Source organism: Engystomops pustulosus, chromosome 8, assembly GCF_040894005.1.
Source record: "Engystomops pustulosus chromosome 8, aEngPut4.maternal, whole genome shotgun sequence".
NCBI classification, from domain to species: domain Eukaryota; kingdom Metazoa; phylum Chordata; class Amphibia; order Anura; family Leptodactylidae; genus Engystomops; species Engystomops pustulosus.
Genome location: NC_092418.1, coordinates 123020687 through 123038714, shown reverse-complemented (window position 1 = coordinate 123038714; position 18028 = coordinate 123020687). Strand labels below are relative to the sequence as shown.

Genomic DNA, 18028 nt, shown 5'->3' with positions numbered 1-18028 from the left:
CTGCGCTCCCAGGTGTCGGCTTGTGTCATCGTCCGCGGTGGTCCAGGGGGTTCACTGACCCCGAGCCCTGACAGACAGGACATAAAATGATTGACAATATGGCTGTAGAAAGGTGCAAGGTGATCAGGGGAGCCCCTTCTTTATAACAATCGATGGGGTTTCTGAAGTACTTACCTCTTAGGATAATCTAACATGTCTCTCTGACAAGATTTACAAAGCTCCGTTCACATATGGAGGTATTCACTGCCGCTGCTGTCAGGGAACCTTCCAGTTTTCTATGGTTCTCAGTCTTAACTGTAAGATAAATGTTCATTTTAGGCACTTTACATCCTCCGCGTGGAGAACAGAATGTGTTGTGGATTTTTTTTCTTGCTTTGATTTCTCTGTTTTCTATTTTGCTTTTATACTTTTATTTTACTTCTGCAACCTGTTTACTTCATTCTGCCTAATAAGGTCATTAGAAAACTTTGAAAACCTTGTTAAAAAGTTTCAAAAGCATAAAAGTATCGCCAGGGGTCGGAGGGCGGATGAGAAATCGGTGGAAAGTGTCTGCAATGCCTCTTTATCTCAGGCCTGTAACTATATTGATGTATCCTTGATGCACCTCGGAGCTCATATCTTTTGCTAATTTGTACCTGTATTTTACATGCCCGGAGCGTCGCACTTTTAAGCCATTGGTCCTTTTAGAGGGAATATCGTGCTTCTTAGTTTGTTTTTTTTGCAGTTTATACGTATTAGGAGAAGGCTGTTTCCCTGGTAACTATTAGCTTCATGGAAAAGCTTTTACTTCATTTGTTAAGATGAATTATCTGTGTTATTCCAAAACACCAAAACTTCCCAGAATATACTTTTACATCAATACTGGAATTAAGCAGATATTTGTTTTGCAAAGCTTTTATATATGCGTCTATCTGACACGAGAAAACGGAAATAACCCTCTACAACACTAATACATATCAAAAATGAGAAAAATAAATGATGGTCCTTAGAAAATCTTAAAGTTTGGTAAATACAAACACAGATGGATGTGATTTATTTATCAGAAATAGTCCAAAAACTTGTGTAACATTAGATGCGCCCTAGAGATTCAGATGGTTAGTAGTTGTCCTCGATTTTGTGACCATCGGTAAGTGTGACCACCTCTATAAAAGCAGATGTTTTGGCAGTGATCTGGCTGGAGCATTCTTCTGTCTTAGATGGGTGGCCCTGGGGTGCAGCAGCTTGTGGTTTAGCCCATCTAACAATAGGGAACAAAAACTAGTGGCAATCATTAATTGGGAATAATGGGAGCTTAAGAGCTTAAAATTCTAAGTATGTCACAATCAGTGGAACATTGTCTATTAATAGTTGTGGAAGGGTCCTCTTTAAATATTGAAAGTCATGGCAGCAAAATTGGAAAAAGACCGGGCGGGTCTTGAGAATCTGTGGTGGATGTTATGAAGAGTCTGGGAATGTACACGCGACACAGACAGAGACTAATCCTCCTTTCCATCTGTCCCTGCCCGATTGCCTCGCCTGCCCAAAGTGGAAGGGGACAACTAGTCAATGTTCCCTTCCTGTACCAAGGTGCAAAATACAGAGATGAAGACAAGACGAAACAGAGATAGTTGTCAGAATGAAGAGGGCAAACACCGTACAAAGTCACAAGACAAAAGGATAGTCTGAATACAAGCAAAAGGTCAAGATACCAGAATACAGAGTAACAGGAGCTTAATAAGTACTTATAGTATAGTGGGCATAGAATAAAGGGCATGCAAACATCTTAAGTGAGAGTCCCGTCCGAGAGAACCTTGAAATCCAGACAAGACAAAAGAGCATGGGAGTCATGTGAGTGGAGGGAGATTCTGTCAGTTACATTGGTTTAACTGAACTGGAGCAGAGCTACAGGTGACTGACAGGTGTGGTGACATTCAATTAAAGGTGTCAGGGGAAGGAATACACCAGTGTTCACACCAACAAAAAAAAGTCACGAACATCCTGAGCCGTACCTTACATAAAACCTTAAGAGAGTTGTGCAATTCAAATGCCCACAAAGTTTAAAGTAAATTTACTCAAAATCAAGCCCGATCAACCAGGCCCCTTCCCTCTAATGTCTATTTTTAAAATTATGCTAATGTGTTGAGCACATGACTGATATAGAAGGCTCACCGCACAAGCTTTTCATGTGCCGTGAGCCGACGTCATGAGGGGGAAGGGATGGGCAGAGGAAGGATGGGGGAGGAGTTGTGTTGAATAAAGATGAGCGGAGGCTGAGGAAATAAAATATGGTAATTAGGATGAAATTCAGCTGCCCCCAGGACTTTCAGGAAGAAGCTGCCATGGAGCCGCTAAAGTTCTTTTATTAGATGAAGGTATAAGGTATGATAAAAGCACGTGTGTACTGTACAGCGTGTATAGGAACAGTACCAAACGAAATATAGCCCTCTGCTGATAGGTTCCCTTTAATGACGACTTTTGAGTTTTCCTTGCCTGTAGCAATAATCATCAACAGGAATAAACATTAGAAAAACATTCAGGGGCAGATTTACTTACCCGGCCCATTCGCGATCCAGCGGCGTGTTCTCTGCGGTGGATTCGGGTCCGGCCGGGATTTATTAAGGCAGTTCCTCCGCCGTCCACCAGGTGGCGCTGCTGCGCTGAAAAGCATCGGAACGCGCTGGAATACACCGAGCCGGGCTGAGTGAAGGTAAGTGCAATTTTCGCTACACATTTTTTGTTTAAAAATGCGGCGGTTTTTCCGAATCCATCGGGTTTTCGTTCGGCCACGCCCCCCGATTTCCATCGCGTGCATGCCAGCGCCAATGCACCACAATCCGATTGCGTGCGCCAAAATCACAGGGCAATTCAGGGGAAATCGGCGCAAATCGGAAATATTCAGGTAACACGTCGGGAAAACGCGAATCGGGCCCTTAGTAAATGACCCCAATTGACGCAATATAATTTATGAGCATTAACTTTCAGGACTGAAATTACTAAAAATAAAATAAGGGGAATGACGGGTGATGTTTGTATCGTATGAGCCGCTACTAGTGGACATGGAGAGACAAACAAGATGTTCTGAAACCTGCAAGAATCCTTAGGGAACAAGAGTCATCTGCAAAAATAGCTTTTATAACAAACATCCGGCACGTCCCCTAAAAACTCTGGAGAATTAGGCTGATAGTGGCCCTTCCCATCACCTGGAATATAGAGAGGAACTTTTATTAAAGGATATTTTATTGTGTAGCTTATGGATGCAGATAATCGTTACTGCATAGTCACAGTCCCTGGCCCACAGCCAAGAATTGCAACTATGTTCCCCAAAGCCTTCACATCGAGTAGGCTCGGGGGAGTATCGAGTGGGACGCGTCAGACTGAGGAGGCCGTGGGTGCCCCATGTTGGGCCATGAGCTCTAACCTGCACCGGTTCCTGGCCCTTCCTGAAGTGTCCAGGCATCGGAGGTTGGAGCCTCTTGCTATATCCAGCACAACGGATGGGGGGGAATAACACAATGTAATAACATGTAATAAATTCTTCTAAATATTCCTAAAAAAATTTTCTAGAGTTAAGAATTCGCCCTAATCTTTGCAAAAATTGTCCACTGTCTGTTATGGTATAAGGCACTGGTGCCAGAGGTGGCACTCGGATCCCTCTCTGTGGGCACCCAGGACATCACCCCAGCATGAAGTTCCCCAGACAGGACTCAAAGAATCTTCCTACAATGATAAGAGAATTTGCCCTCCTCCTTTCAGCTGCGTTGGTGTCTTTAGGAGGCTGAACGACTGACAGTTGTCAAAGAACAATGAAAAATAAATTACTCCTTAAATTGCTGCCCTGGCACTTTGCAATAATTAAGTGGCTTTTGGTTGAAGTTTAGGCACTGAGGCTCTAAAAGGTTCGCCATCACTGTAATAAGGGATGATGATCCGATGTATCACATTTCCCAAACTGACCATAAAAGGGGCGGCTAAAGACATTATGGGGGTCATTTACTAAGGGCCCGATTCGCGTTTTCCCGATGTGTTACCCGAATATTTCCGATTTGCGCCGATTGTACCTGAATTGCCCTGGGATTGTGGCGCACGCGATCGGATTGTGGCGCATCGGCGCCGGCATGGGCGCGACGGAAATCGGGGGGCGTGGCCAAACGAAAACCCGACGTATTCGGAAAAACCGCCGCATTTAAAAACCGCAAAAGTGCCGCTTGGGGAGCGCTTACCTTCACCTGGTCCGAGGTGGTGCATTCCGGCGCGTTCAGATGACTTTCAGCGCAGCAGCGCCACCTGGTGGACGGCGGAGGAACTACCTTCATAGATCCCGGCCGGACCCGAATCCAGAGCAGAGAACGCGCCGCTGGATCGCGAATGGGCCGGGTAAGTAAATCTGCCCCGATGTGTCTTCTACAAATAGTGCCCCTTCTTCCAATGGTTTGGGGTGGACCTCTAGCGCGATGCACCTGATTGGGCTCCGCAGTCTGATTAAGACTTACACAATATTCGGAAGCTTGCCCTTCCTGATTTACAGTCAGCAGCTACCTGTGCGTCTGTGCTCCTCAGGTTGGATGGTGACCAAAAGATGATCCTGCTCCAAGCTCCCAGTTTACTCCTCTCTGATCCTGCCCAAGAATTGGGAGCTGCTTCACATTAAAATGGGGTTCTCTACCCTCTCTCCAATGTATTTATCAACTATGTGCACAATTCCTTACAATGTTGTGCTCCACCCCCTTGACTTCACTGTTAAACTCTCCGCCTCCCTGATTTTATGTATCTTACTTCAGAATTGATTTTTCGGATGATGCCACCAAGTTGAGCCACGAAAAAAACATCACGTAGAAGCTGCTCATCTGCCTGACCACACACTGGCAGCGGTTTATTAGGACAATTTCTGATGACAGGTTCCCTTTAACAATGGGGGGTCCTATTCCCCTGCGACAGTAACTGCTCTACCTCCCAGTGTGAATCCTTTCCATGTTCATCCAGTTTTATCCTTTTCCTAGGGCTCTGTGTCCTTGTGATACCTTCTCTTTTAGAGTAACTTTTTTTTTATACTTTTTTTTTTTCTTTGTGCCTTAATTGAACTCGCTGGAGAGAATGTCTCGGAGGTTTACGTTACAACCTGTTTCCTCGCTTCATGTTCTGTTTCTAATTTGCCATTTGTTATATTCTATTGTGCGACTGAACCTGCAGATTATTTGCTTCGGAAATATTTGCTCCTGATATTATGAGCAATGTACACTGTCCAATTAAGGGCAATAGGCGGCGGATGGACTCGTTGTGTTGTGCTCCCTGTGACTCGTTTTGTTGTGCTCCCTGTGACTCGTTGTGTTGTGCTCCCTGTGACTCGTTGTGTTGTGCTCCCTGTGACTCGTTGTGTTGTGCTCCCTGTGACTCGTTGTGTTGTGCTCCCTGTGACTCGTTGTGTTGTGCTCCCCGTGACTCGTTGTGTTGTGCTCCCCGTGACTCGTTGTGTTGTGTTACCTGTGACTCGTTGTGTTGTGCTCTCTGTGACTCGTTGTGTTGTGCTCCCTGTGACTCGTTGTGTTGTGCTCCCTGTGACTCGTTGTGTTGTGTTACCTGTGACTCGTTGTGTTGTGCTCCCTGTGACTCGTTGTGTTGTGCTCCCTGTGACTCGTTGTGTTGTGTTACCTGTGACTCGTTGTGTTGTGCTCCCTGTGACTCGTTGTGTTGTGTGCCCTGTGACTCGTTGTGTTGTGCTCCCTGTGACTCGTTGTGTTGTGCTCCCTGTGACTCGTTGTGTTGTGTTACCTGTGACTCGTTGTGTTGTGCTCTCTGTGACTCGTTGTGTTGTGCTCTCTGTGACTCGTTGTGTTGTGCTCCCTGTGACTCGTTGTGTTGTGCTCCCTGTGACTCGTTGTGTTGTGTTACCTGTGACTCGTTATGTTGTGCTCCCTGTGACTCGTTGTGTTGTGCTCCCCGTGACTCGTTGTGTTGTGCTCCCCGTGACTCGTTGTGTTGTGTTACCTGTGACTCGTTGTGTTGTGCTCTCTGTGACTCGTTGTGTTGTGCTCCCTGTGACTCGTTGTGTTGTGCTCCCTGTGACTCGTTGTGTTGTGTTACCTGTGACTCGTTGTGTTGTGCTCCCTGTGACTCGTTGTGTTGTGCTCCCTGTGACTCGTTGTGTTGTGTTACCTGTGACTCGTTGTGTTGTGCTCCCTGTGACTCGTTGTGTTGTGTGCCCTGTGACTCGTTGTGTTGTGCTCCCTGTGACTCGTTGTGTTGTGCTCCCTGTGACTCGTTGTGTTGTGTTACCTGTGACTCGTTGTGTTGTGCTCTCTGTGACTCGTTGTGTTGTGCTCTCTGTGACTCGTTGTGTTGTGCTCCCTGTGACTCGTTGTGTTGTGCTCCCTGTGACTCGTTGTGTTGTGTTACCTGTGACTCGTTATGTTGTGCTCCCTGTGACTCGTTGTGTTGTGCTCCCTGTGACTCGTTGTGTTGTGTTACCTGTGACTCGTTGTGTTGTGCTCCCTGTGACTCGTTGTGTTGTGTGCCCTGTGACTCGTTGTGTTGTGCTCCCTGTGACTCGTTGTGTTGTGTTACCTGTGACTCGTTGTGTTGTGCTCTCTGTGACTCATTGTGTTGTGCTCTCTGTGACTCGTTGTGTTGTGCTCCCTGTGACTCGTTGTGTTGTGCTCCCTGTGACTCGTTGTGTTGTGCTCCCTGTGACTCGTTGTGTTGTGTTACCTGTGACTCGTTGTGTTGTGCTCCCTGTGACTCGTTGTGTTGTGCTCCCTGTGACTCGTTGTGTTGTGCTCCCTGTGACTCGTTGTGTTGTGTTACCTGTGACTCGTTGTGTTGTGCTCTCTGTGACTCATTGTGTTGTGCTCCCTGTGACTCGTTGTGTTGTGCTCCCTGTGACTCGTTGTGTTGTGCTCCCTGTGACTCGTTGTGTTGTGCTCCCTGTGACTCGTTGTGTTGTGCTCCCTGTGACTCGTTGTGTTGTGCTCCCTGTGACTCGTTGTGTTGTGCTCTCTGTGACTCGTTGTGTTGTGCTCCCTGTGACTCGTTGTGTTGTGCTCCCTGTGACTCGTTGTGTTGTGCTCCCTGTGACTCGTTGTGTTGTGCTCCCTGTGACTCGTTGTGTTGTGCTCCCTGTGACTCGTTGTGTTGTGCTCCCTGTGACTCGTTGTGTTGTGTTACCTGTGACTCGTTGTGTTGTGCTCCCTGTGACTCGTTGTGTAGTGCTCCCCGTGACTCGTTGTGTTGTGCTCCCTGTGACTCGTGGTGTTGGGCTCCCCGTGCTGTTGCTTCACACACTGTGACACTGTGCAGGAGCATTTCCCCACTCCCACTATGTGAGATTCCCAAAGGCAGAGGGAAAGGTGAAAACTGTGTTGCTATAGCGAGGAGGGGCTCTGGTAATTATCACCAGAGCCATTCTGGCTTATTAGAATAATTTTAAAAGATGATTTTATAATGATGGCTTTTGATGGTAGATTTAATTTAATAATGTAAAGACATCTACCACCAGGATTAAGGATTGTAAACCAAGAACACTGACATCCTGGTGTGTACTCTATGGTCGGATCTGCTCTTCTTTAAGCTTTTTTTTGTCCTGTTTGGTGAATCAACTTAACAAATGGAGTGCAGAATTTTACAGGCATGGGGACGAACAATATGGGGATAGTTGTTCCGCTGTATATTAGCAGTTTTCAAAGATCTGTTTAGGTAGCGTGGGTTATTTTATGTGACAGGTTATATTTAAACCATAAAATAAATTGGAGCCCAAATTGTGGCTGCATTTTTACAAATTTTTGACTAATTTATTAAATGTCATTTTATTAAAAACTGTATTGACCAAAATGAAGTCGGTCTTGATAAAGGTAAAGGATGAAGTCATTCCTGTGGAAATATCAAGGGCATTGGATGGTTTAGCAGCCGGAAATATTATATAAAATCACAATATAATATTTTTTAATTTAAAATGTTAAATTTAAACATAAAATTAGCAACAAAACGGATCCCCCCCCCCCCCCCGTGAACTTACACATAGAAGCAATAAACACAAAGCTTTAGAGGGAATGTTTTTCGGATTGCGTTTTGCAATGTAGTTAGATCAGCCAGAAACTTTCAGAAGTCGTCTGTAGAAGGATCCGAATTTCTCAATCTACAAGGACACAACATTCGTTTCTTTATTGTGTAACGAGAACAGAATCCGTGTCTCCATTATTAGGAATAATTTGCTGTTTGCTAATAAATCCCTGGCAGGTCCGTGTTGTAGTGGAGCAGAAGGCGAAAAGCTGCTCAGCCAGTAAGAAGAGCCGTAACAAAGAACAACATAGAAGAAAGATTTAGGAAACAAATAATACACATTGGGGCAGATTTACTTACCCGGTCCAGTCGCGATCCAGCGGTAGGTTCTCCGGCGCTGATTCGGGTCTTCCAGCGATTCACTAAGGTCGTGCGCCCGATGTCCACCAGGTGTCGCTGCTGCGCTGAAGTCCGCTGGAGTTCACCATCCTATCCTGGGTGCAGGTAAGTGCGTGTCACGCGAAACGTTGTTTCTTCTTATAAATATGGCGATTTTTACGAATCCGTCAGGTTTTTCCGACGGCCACGCCCCCGATTTCCGTCGCATACCGGCGCTGATGCACCACAATTCCGATCACGTGCGCCAAAAACCCCGAGGCAATTCAGGGAAAACCGTCGCAAACCGGAAAAATTCGGGAAGCCCGACAAAAAAATAGCGATTCGGGCCCTTAGTAAATGACCCCCATTGTGTAGATTTCTAGAAGAATCTTCTGGTGCAACTTCAAGCCGACGCGACCTCCTCATATTGTATAGATCAGAGGTGCATGAGGAATATTCCCGTTCCTGGGTATTCGGTCACTAATAATCCTGATCTTCTAGAAGCTTCTCTATGGACTTTGCGCATTGTTACTAGAGAGCGAGGCCGTATGGAGTGTGTGTATCTCCGTGCACGCACGGGCCACAGTTACTAATAGTGCGGCAGCCAGTGCTACATGCAGTTTGCCTTCCTACGTGCAGTGGGCGACACTTTCATGAGGACTGGATCTCGGTTCAAGGGGCTTGCGCCACATTTCTTTCAGACTTGCCAACATAAAAGTGTCGGTCGTTGCGAGAACACGCCGGAACGCCCCTCTGTGGACTGGGTTGTGTTGCAGCGTGTTACTCGCACAACCAGTTTGCACAGGTATTTATGTGCAGTCTACGCCAGAATTGTGGCTCAGACGGCTTAGTAGATGCGCCCCACTGTTTAGCAACAATGCGCAGGGAAGCGGCGCATGCGCTGGAGGCTCGGAGAGAAGCCTTGCTGCTTCCTGTGCATGTGAGATACAGAACTCGCTGCTTAGTCGTGAGCCGACATCATTAGGAGGGGGAAGACCGGGATGATGTGGGAGGGGTTAAGCTGCATATTGATGAGGGGGTGCACAGGGCACTGATTATGCAAATCATTGGGGGATGTAACTTTTTGAAATGCACAACCTGGCGGCAGGGAGCCCGGTAAAGTTTCTCTAACAAAACTCACCCATTGCCATCTAGTGTATGGTGTCTGTAGGAACCTGTCCCCAGTGAAAAATATACCTCAGGTTCCCTTTAAGGGAAAAATAGAAAAATTCATAGTGTTTTATAGTTTGTCTATTTTTATAGTTTGCAGAGGAGTAATGAAGGATCTAATGGATCTCATACCATGGGCTTCCCGCGGGAACCTGCCACTAGCTGTATATGTGCACATGTGGTGACAGGTTCCCTTTAAAGGCGGTCGTACATCTTCAATTGCTGTTGGTTTAAGAAATCTACTTTGCATTAGCATAGTCCCGCCCCCTGGGGTGGCAGCGTATACAATCTTAGAAATCGTTGTCAGCTCATTTACTCTTTTCTTTAATTTGATCTAAATTGAGATCTGCAATACATTGTCCCCAATGGGCTTCATGCAAGTAAATAATGAAATCAAGGTTGGGAGGTTAAAGGGAACCCATCATCAGGTTTTCACCGTTAAACATAATGACAGGTTCCCATAACAGTCTGTATGCGGCGCCTGCACCTATAAATCCATAGCGCAGATATAGCCAAAATTAATTTTAAAAATTTTCTGAAACTTTGCAAGAGATCCCTCACGGAGTCACTGTGTGCGAAGGTCTCCCTCATTCACCCCCTCCTCAGAAATTCTCTTCAGAGTCACACACAGCCAAGCCTCTCTCAACTCCCTCATTCCCCCCTCCCTCAGGATTTCTCTTCAGTGAGTCACACACAGAAATGGTCTCTCAACTTCCTCCTCCCCCTCAGGAATTCTCTTCAGAGAGTCACATACAGCCAAGTCTCTCAACTCCTCCTCCAGAATTCTCTTCAGTGAGTCACACGCAGAAAAGGTCTCTCTCAACTTCCTCCTCCCCCCTCCTCCTCAGGAATTCTCTTCAGTGAGTCACATACAGCCAAGTCTCTCTGAACTCCCTCATTACTCAGGAGAGAGCTGAGCAGTAAGACCGTGACTCAGCTAAAGAGCAGTCATGCCCCTTGTGTCTCTTGGTGCCAGCAACCATTTATTTTCTTAAAGTAATTTTGCCCAGATCTGAGCCATTATGGATTTTCATACAAAAATAAAAGCACACGTCACAGTATGAAGAATTCTGTGGGAGCCACTCATTAGGTTTGATGGTAAAAACCTGATGACAGGTTCCCTTTAACATCCCGGAAACTTTATGGGAACTCGGGCGTGCTCCTGAAAAACTATTGTTGTTTTGCTTGATAAAAATTGATTTTACTTTTATTCAAACATCTTGGTATAAAAAGAAAATATTCTGTGTAATAAGAGACCAAACCAGACACGTGTAACCGCATCCGCAGAAGAGGCGAGTCCGTCCCGGGGGTCATTAATCCAAAATTATCCGCACTGCAAAACGCAAGATAAGCGCGGCGAGGGCGCGGCTGCACCCAGGCTCAGGATCCTCCTCAATATAAAGGAGAACATGCGATAAACAATACATTGTAGCGATGGATCTGCTACGGATGTGGCATTAGAGCCATCAATCTGGTGATCCGCTCATCTCTACCCAGTTACACCGCTAGAGGCAAACGTTAGGACAAAAATATCATCGGAATGAGACAAAAACTTCTATAATATTTCTTATTTAATACAGCAAATAAAAAAAAAACTAATTTAGTCTTCAAAACATTCTATTTAATTTATACAAATAACTACTAAATACAAAAAGTAGATTAAAACAAAATAGTTATTTTCTGGCAGAGTTTACAATGCAACATATTATAATCGCTTCAAAGAAAAGGCAACTGCCCAAACTCCTCCCCTGGCCCCGCCCCCTCCCCCCCAGAATTTTTTCTATGGAAATTTAAACATAACGTTGCCCTATTTCCTATGTCAGTCCAATACGAGAGCGGAGAGAGGAGGCGCCGGCGGCGGGTTAGGACGCGAGTTTGACGCTTCTCGGGATGGACAAGGAGTAAGAAGAGTAATAATAGTGTGAAACTGCAACGTGATCAGACAGAAAACAAAAAAAGTCTATTCCTCATCATGTCGTGATACAAAACGGGTGAAGAGCTGGAAGGAAGTAAAACGTAGCGGCAGCAGGTGCACTGTACAGTTCTCTCTATTTTTGGAAACTTTAAGTGCACCAATAATAAATAAATTTGAAATTTTTTATAGATTACAAAAAAAAAAAATAATTCTTATGTTCAGCATCAATGTAAACATCAGTACACGTGTAAAATCCAGCCAATGCTGACCACTTTCAGGCTTTTTATTTTATTTTTTTTTTAGACCACTCCCCCCACACGGGTGTGAAATCGGTAGCGCAGATCTGTAGGCGGCCATCCATATATTTGGCATCTGTCCGAAAGGAAACCGTTGCGGTGCAAGCGAGGAATGCAAGGAATTTCTAGTGCAATAGAACGGAGACGCACGCGAAATATTGCTGGGTAAAACCCACCGCGATCCGGGTGGATTCCTCGAGAACGGGTAAGAAAGTCAGGGGTGGAGCTTGTAGTCGTGATGAAACCGGTTTCTTCTTCCTCTTTCCAAAAATTCATCATTTAATGCCCGAGATGTGTCCAAAATTCTCGCCCCGTCCCCACAGATGCTCATGTACACGGGTCCGAGTCCTCGCAGGTGATTGGAGAACTTTGCCTGGATCCTTCCGGGTGACTGCGGTAGGAATTATGATCCGTATCCGGAGGTCCCGCTGCGGGATTGTCTTCTCAAGGCGGGAAGAGAAGAAGAGGAAATAAAGAGTCTACCCCTCGGCGAGCGACCACCGCGTCCACGTCCGGATCACTCCACGGAGGTTCAGCAATCGGATTTCAGTTTATCTAAGGAATTGTCAATTTTGGTTAAAGTCTTTTTGATGCGCAGAGCGGTGAGCCTCGCCGATGGGTTCTGGTACCAGCATTCCTTCATCAGTTTAGCCAGCGACGTCAGCGTCTGTGGGGAGAGGGGGAAAGAACATTTAGTAAGGGGGTTCTGCTTCCATGATCCTATATCCATCACATCGCAACCCACGACATACAATACCGTACATACTCGAGTATATATAATAAGCCAATCTCTGCAGCTGAAATTATTGTTGTAGCCCCTATCACAGCACCGTATACACTTACAAGGAACCCGTCAGGGCGATCCGGGACCTTAAACCACTACAGGTCCCTGTGGGCTGGTTGTTTCCTGCCGCAAATTGCCCTGTAAGAATTTTCTCTGTGGGCAGCAAAGATTTACACTCCTCTCATCCCGGAGCTCTTGGTGTCCGAGTGTCGCGGCAAGCGAAGCCGATGTAGTACACCCTTGGTTCAATGCACAATAAGACAAGGGTATTACACCGGCTTCAATGAACCAACGCGAGAGGAGGCGCCGACATCTTCAGATGAGCCTCAGCGGACGCACCTCAAGCCAGATAAATGATTATACCCCGTAGTTGGTTTAGGTCCCTGACAGGTTGTCTTTAAGAGAATCTATGTTTATGTGGGGGCAGTCCTGGACAGCAAACAGCCCGATTCTCCATGTAGTGGTCACACCAGGTTACTGCAGGTCAGGACATCTGCAGTCACTCGGTTCAGTAAATCTTCCCAAATCACAAGCCCCAAAAAAACCCAAAAGATAAACACTTACTGGGTCTGAGAACCATCTATTGGGAATGTTTGGTCGCTGTTGATCCACGCAGACAACTTTCTTCATATCCTCAAAACTGGGATCATTCGGTACAACGTCATAGAAGGGAGGTTTGTAATCTTCAACGATACCTGGAGAGCAAGAGACATTTCCCATTAGAGGATAAATCAGGGAACACAATGTTACAGGGACCGAAAAAAAGGCTCTGATTGGGGACCTGTCACCTCCACCATCAGAACTCGGGACTCCCCGCGTCCTGCCGGATTCTAGCAGATGGAGGTACAATCATTACTTTCTGCCTGACCCCTCCATGATAACCAATTCATTCTTAAGAATTGTGGAGTTTTGAGAAATTTTTTACTAATTTATGAAATTAATTCTGCTTAGTCCGTAAAGAAACAGATAACTGCCCCTTAGTAACAATGTTACTTCTCTGTTGTCCAGGCAGACCCAACTAACCGGCTGAAGGCAGGACTCCCCTCCATTTACCCAGCTCCGAGCAGTGATCTTTAACCCCTTCTTCCCTCTCCCTGGCAGTAGCATGCTGGATGCAGTATTTTCAAACATCAGGCTGAAAGCGAAAGGGTTAATCCTCACTGCTCAGAGCTGTATAAAAATACACAAGGAGTTTATATGTACGATCATAGTCAGCTCCATAGACAAACACTGTACAGGCTGGACAAAAATGTTCACAATCGCCCCCCCCCCCCCTCCCGGACACAAAATATTAGAAATGACCTCAAATCGTGGTTATGATTTAAAGTTCACCAGGGTCCCATTACTTGGGGTATAATATAGGGTCATATAGAATATGGGGTAATAAGGGGGTAATAATAGAAACTTTCCGGCTGTTTACACTATATGTACGATATCTTCTCCGACTTCCTAAAACTCGGTTCTGTAGGAAACTCAACAAGCAGAATCTGAGGCACTAAAATTATTTTAATACTATTGAAATGTATTAGTTTTGATACAAATTATATTAAAATTGTACAAATATTTTCAGGTAACTGTAATCCAGCGACCTCCCAGGGACACGCAGAACGTGAGGCAGTGAGTGGAGGGACCTCACTGATGGGACAAAGGGGGGGGGGGGGTTACACTTTGTGGATTTGGGGTCACTCAAAGAGAAATATCTTACAATCCCTGCAGGACGAGGTCTGAGGCAGGAGACGCGAGGCGCCATGTGTATAAGTGCCTCACATGTGTATGACCCCCGGCTGCAGATTCCATTGCAATTAACCATTTCCTATACACAGGGGCAGGGGCCGGCCTCATCCTCGGGGGTCGGTTTGTGTTCGCGCAGCTTCCATCGCCCTGGAGGGATCATTACTCGCCGCTCTTACGTGGAATAAAGGAGGATCGGTACAAAGGTTTCCCACCAAATGGAAACAAAATCTAAACTGTATCCATTCTTATTCTGCAGGGGGAGATGTATCAGACGTGTCAGAGCAGAACGCTTGTCATGAGCCGCTAGAATTCAGAAAGGAAAACTGAGCTCCGATTGGTTGCTGCAGGAAACTAGAACCGTTCTGCTCTCAGACACTTACAGGTGTATATACCGTATACATCATAGTGATCTCATGTGTGTATAGATAAAGTTATATGAGAAACCTTGTGTGTGAGAATATATATATAGTCTCTGGGTAGTAATTATTTATCGTTCATTTAGTCTTTGGAAGTGATTTGTGCACGTTTTTAGTTCAGTTTTTGATACAAATCTTTATGGGGGTTTTCCTTTATCAAGATCCACATCATGTGCCCCAAGACAAACGTGTCACACTGAGTATGCAATCTGTATCGCCCCAGGCAGCATGTTATAGAGCAGGAGGAGCTGAGCACATTGTACATAGTGTCCTATCTGCAGGCAGCATGTTATAGAGCAGGAGGAGCGGAGCAGATTGTACATAGTGTCCTATCTGCAGGCAGCATGTTATAGAGCAGGAGGAGCTGAGCAGATTGTACATAGTGTCCTATCTGCAGGCAGCATGTTATAGAGCAGGAGGAGCTGAGCACATTGTACATAGTGTCCTATCTGCAGGCAGCATGTTATAGAGCAGGAGGAGCTGAGCACATTGTACATAGTGTCCTATCTGCAGGCAGCATGTTATAGAGCAGGAGGAGCTGAGCACATTGTACATAGTGTCCTATCTGCAGGCAGCATGTTATAGAGCAGGAGGAGCTGAGCACATTGTACATAGTGTCCTATCTGCAGGCAGCATGTTATAGAGCAGGAGGAGCTGAGCAGATTGTACATAGTGTCCTATCTGCAGGCAGTATGTTGTATAGCAGGAGGAGCTGAGCAGATTGTACATAGTGTCCTATCTGCAGGCAGCATGTTATAGAGCAGGAGGAGCTGAGCACATTGTACATAGTGTCCTATCTGCAGGCAGCATGTTATAGAGCAGGAGGAGCTGAGCAGATTGTACATAGTGTTCTATCTGCAGGCAGCATGTTATAGAGCAGGAGGAGCTGAGCAGATTGTACATAGTGTCCTATCTGCAGGCAGCATGTTATAGAGCAGGAGGAGCTGAGCAGATTGTACATAGTGTCCTATCTGCAGGTAGCATGTTATAGAGCAGAGGGAGCTGAGCAGATTGTACATAGTGTCCTATCTGCAGGTAGCATGTTATAGAGCAGGAGGAGCTGAGCACATTGTACATAGTGTCCTATCTGCAGGCAGCATGTTATAGAGCAGGAGGAGCTGAGCACATTGTACATAGTGTCCTATCTGCAGACAGCATGTTATAGAGCAGGAGGAGCTGAGCATATTGTACATAGTGTTCTATCTGCAGGCAGCATGTTATAGAGCAGGAGGAGCTGAGCACATTGTACATAGTGTCCTATCTGCAGACAGCATGTTATAGAGCAGGAGGAGCTGAGCAGATTGTACATAGTGTTCTATCTGCAGGCAGCATGTTATAGAGCAGGAGGAGCTGAGCAGATTGTACATAGTGTCCTATCTGCAGGCAGCATGTTATAGAGCAGGAGGAGCTGAGCACATTGTACATAGTGTCCTATCTGCAGGTAGCATGTTATAGAGCAGAGGGAGCTGAGCAGATTGTGTATAGTGTCCTATCTGCAGGCAGCATGTTATAGAGCAGGAGGAACTGAGCACATTGTACATAGTGTCCTATCTGCAGGCAGCATGTTATAGAGCAGGAGGAACTGAGCACATTGTACATAGTGTCCTATCTGCAGGCAGTATGTTATAGAGCAGGAGGAGCTGAGCAGATTGTACATTGTGTCCTATCTGCAGGCAGCATGTTATAGAGCAGGAGGAGCTGAGCACATTGTACATAGTGTCCTATCTGCAGGCAGTATGTTATAGAGCAGGAGGAGCTGAGCAGATGAGATAAAGCTTCCTACTATCTACAGGTATGATTATGGCAAAGCAGGATCTGCATAGACTGTACAGGAACCTGGGAAAGACCACTAATAGTTTGTGTACAAGGACCCCTGGCACGTGGAGCAGTTACCGCTGGGTCCTTGTGTCACCACCGAGAGTGAATGGGAGTGAGGGTTGTAGCTACTACAGGGTCATCCCTTTAGAAGTTGTGATTCTCCCCTATAAGAAGATGCACGTTCCATGGCTTGTACGGTGCATGTTATAGAGCAGGAGGAGCTGAGTAGTACATGTTATACATATATATATATTATGTCTGTTATAACTTGGTGCCCCCCTCGTCCAGGTCAGCAGGACCCCGGAGCCAGACAAACACAACAAAAACAGAAACACAATCCGCAGAACTGGCCGATAGTTCAGCCCCAAATAAAACACAAGGAACATTTTCTAAGTTGGAAATAGCCGATAGATCCGAGGCTGGGAATGTGCGAGGGGCGAGAACGTGTGAACACACAAACATCTTACCGTTGCTAACCATGCGCCTGGCGACTTCCCAGAGGACCAGGCCGAACGCCCAAATATCAACCCTCTTGTAGGAGTCAAAACAATCCACTTGGATGGTCTCGTCCAGGACTTCGGGCGCCATGTACCTCTTGGTTCCTACTCGCGGGTTATTGCCCACGTCCAGCTGGTTTGTGGATTGGGAATGCATCACCGCCAGCCCTGGAAGAGAAGAGATCGCCGTTACGGACAGCGCACGGCACCATAAGGTTATCGGGGGCCGAGGATTATTGGGGAGCCTTACATTTCCCAGATTAAAAAGGGGGTTAAGGGGTTGACCTGTGATTTACAAAATAAGATCTAGAGTATTAGCCTCCATGTACCCAAACCAGTGCGGACCGCGGGGCGCAAACTACGGATCCGCAGTCCATTTTGCACTCTGTGATCCGTTGTTGAGACGCTTGTCCACAAAACCGTCCGTGCGTCCTCCCTTATTATGGAAGGCTGGAAAATTATGTCACTAAATCGCCCCAACCTCTCCCAGGTCACATGATCGTGTTACCAAGCAACCGCTCCCCAAATTCAGGCAGCACCCGGGTGACACCCCAAGATTTCTGCAGCCTCGAAACAGATTAGTGAGAAGCATTCATATTATTGGGTCCTTTGTGGTGTAAAGTCACCAGCGGCACTGACAGGTCTGGGGTCTCACAGCGGGAAACATCGTTATGGGGGGATCATCCATCCCCGATGACATCACCGGGAAGGACGTCCCTCACCAGAATGGCGGCACGGAGCAATGGCAGCTTGTTAGCTCCATCGTCATTGTCACTGATCAGAGTCTGGGTCCTGAATCCAAATTCGGCTAAACGCAAATTTTGACCGGACCCCTCATCACCATTTCCTTAATCTGAATTTATTATTGAGGCCAAGTGCAAGGGCCATCAGGTCGGTTAGCGAGGGTCCGGCCACCGCGAGGTCGGTTAGCGAGGGTCCGGCCACCGCGAGGTCGGTTAGCGAGGGTCCGGCCACCGCGAGGTCGGTTAGCGAGGGTCCGGCCACCGCGAGGTCGGTTAGCGAGGGTCCGGCCACCGCGAGGTCGGTTAGCG

At 46.5% G+C, this 18028-nt stretch overlaps 1 protein-coding gene and 1 pseudogene across 2 annotated transcripts in view; both read right to left on the bottom strand.

The window, feature by feature from the left end:
• Nucleotides 1-1881: 1881 nt before the first annotated feature.
• LOC140076202 (uncharacterized) lies at nucleotides 1882-12003 on the bottom strand (annotated as a pseudogene).
• The window catches only part of ACVR1 (activin A receptor type 1), a 60477-nt gene continuing 54133 nt past the window's right edge, over nucleotides 11685-18028 (bottom strand). For both annotated transcript variants that reach the window (XM_072122463.1, XM_072122462.1), the window contains exons 8-10: nucleotides 16947-17144; nucleotides 13076-13206; nucleotides 11685-12394 (exon numbers count right to left, since the gene is read on the bottom strand). In XM_072122463.1, coding sequence (XP_071978564.1) covers nucleotides 12260-12394; nucleotides 13076-13206; nucleotides 16947-17144 — 464 coding nt within the window. In that variant the 3' untranslated portion in view covers nucleotides 11685-12259. The remainder of the gene's footprint in view (nucleotides 12395-13075; nucleotides 13207-16946; nucleotides 17145-18028) is intronic.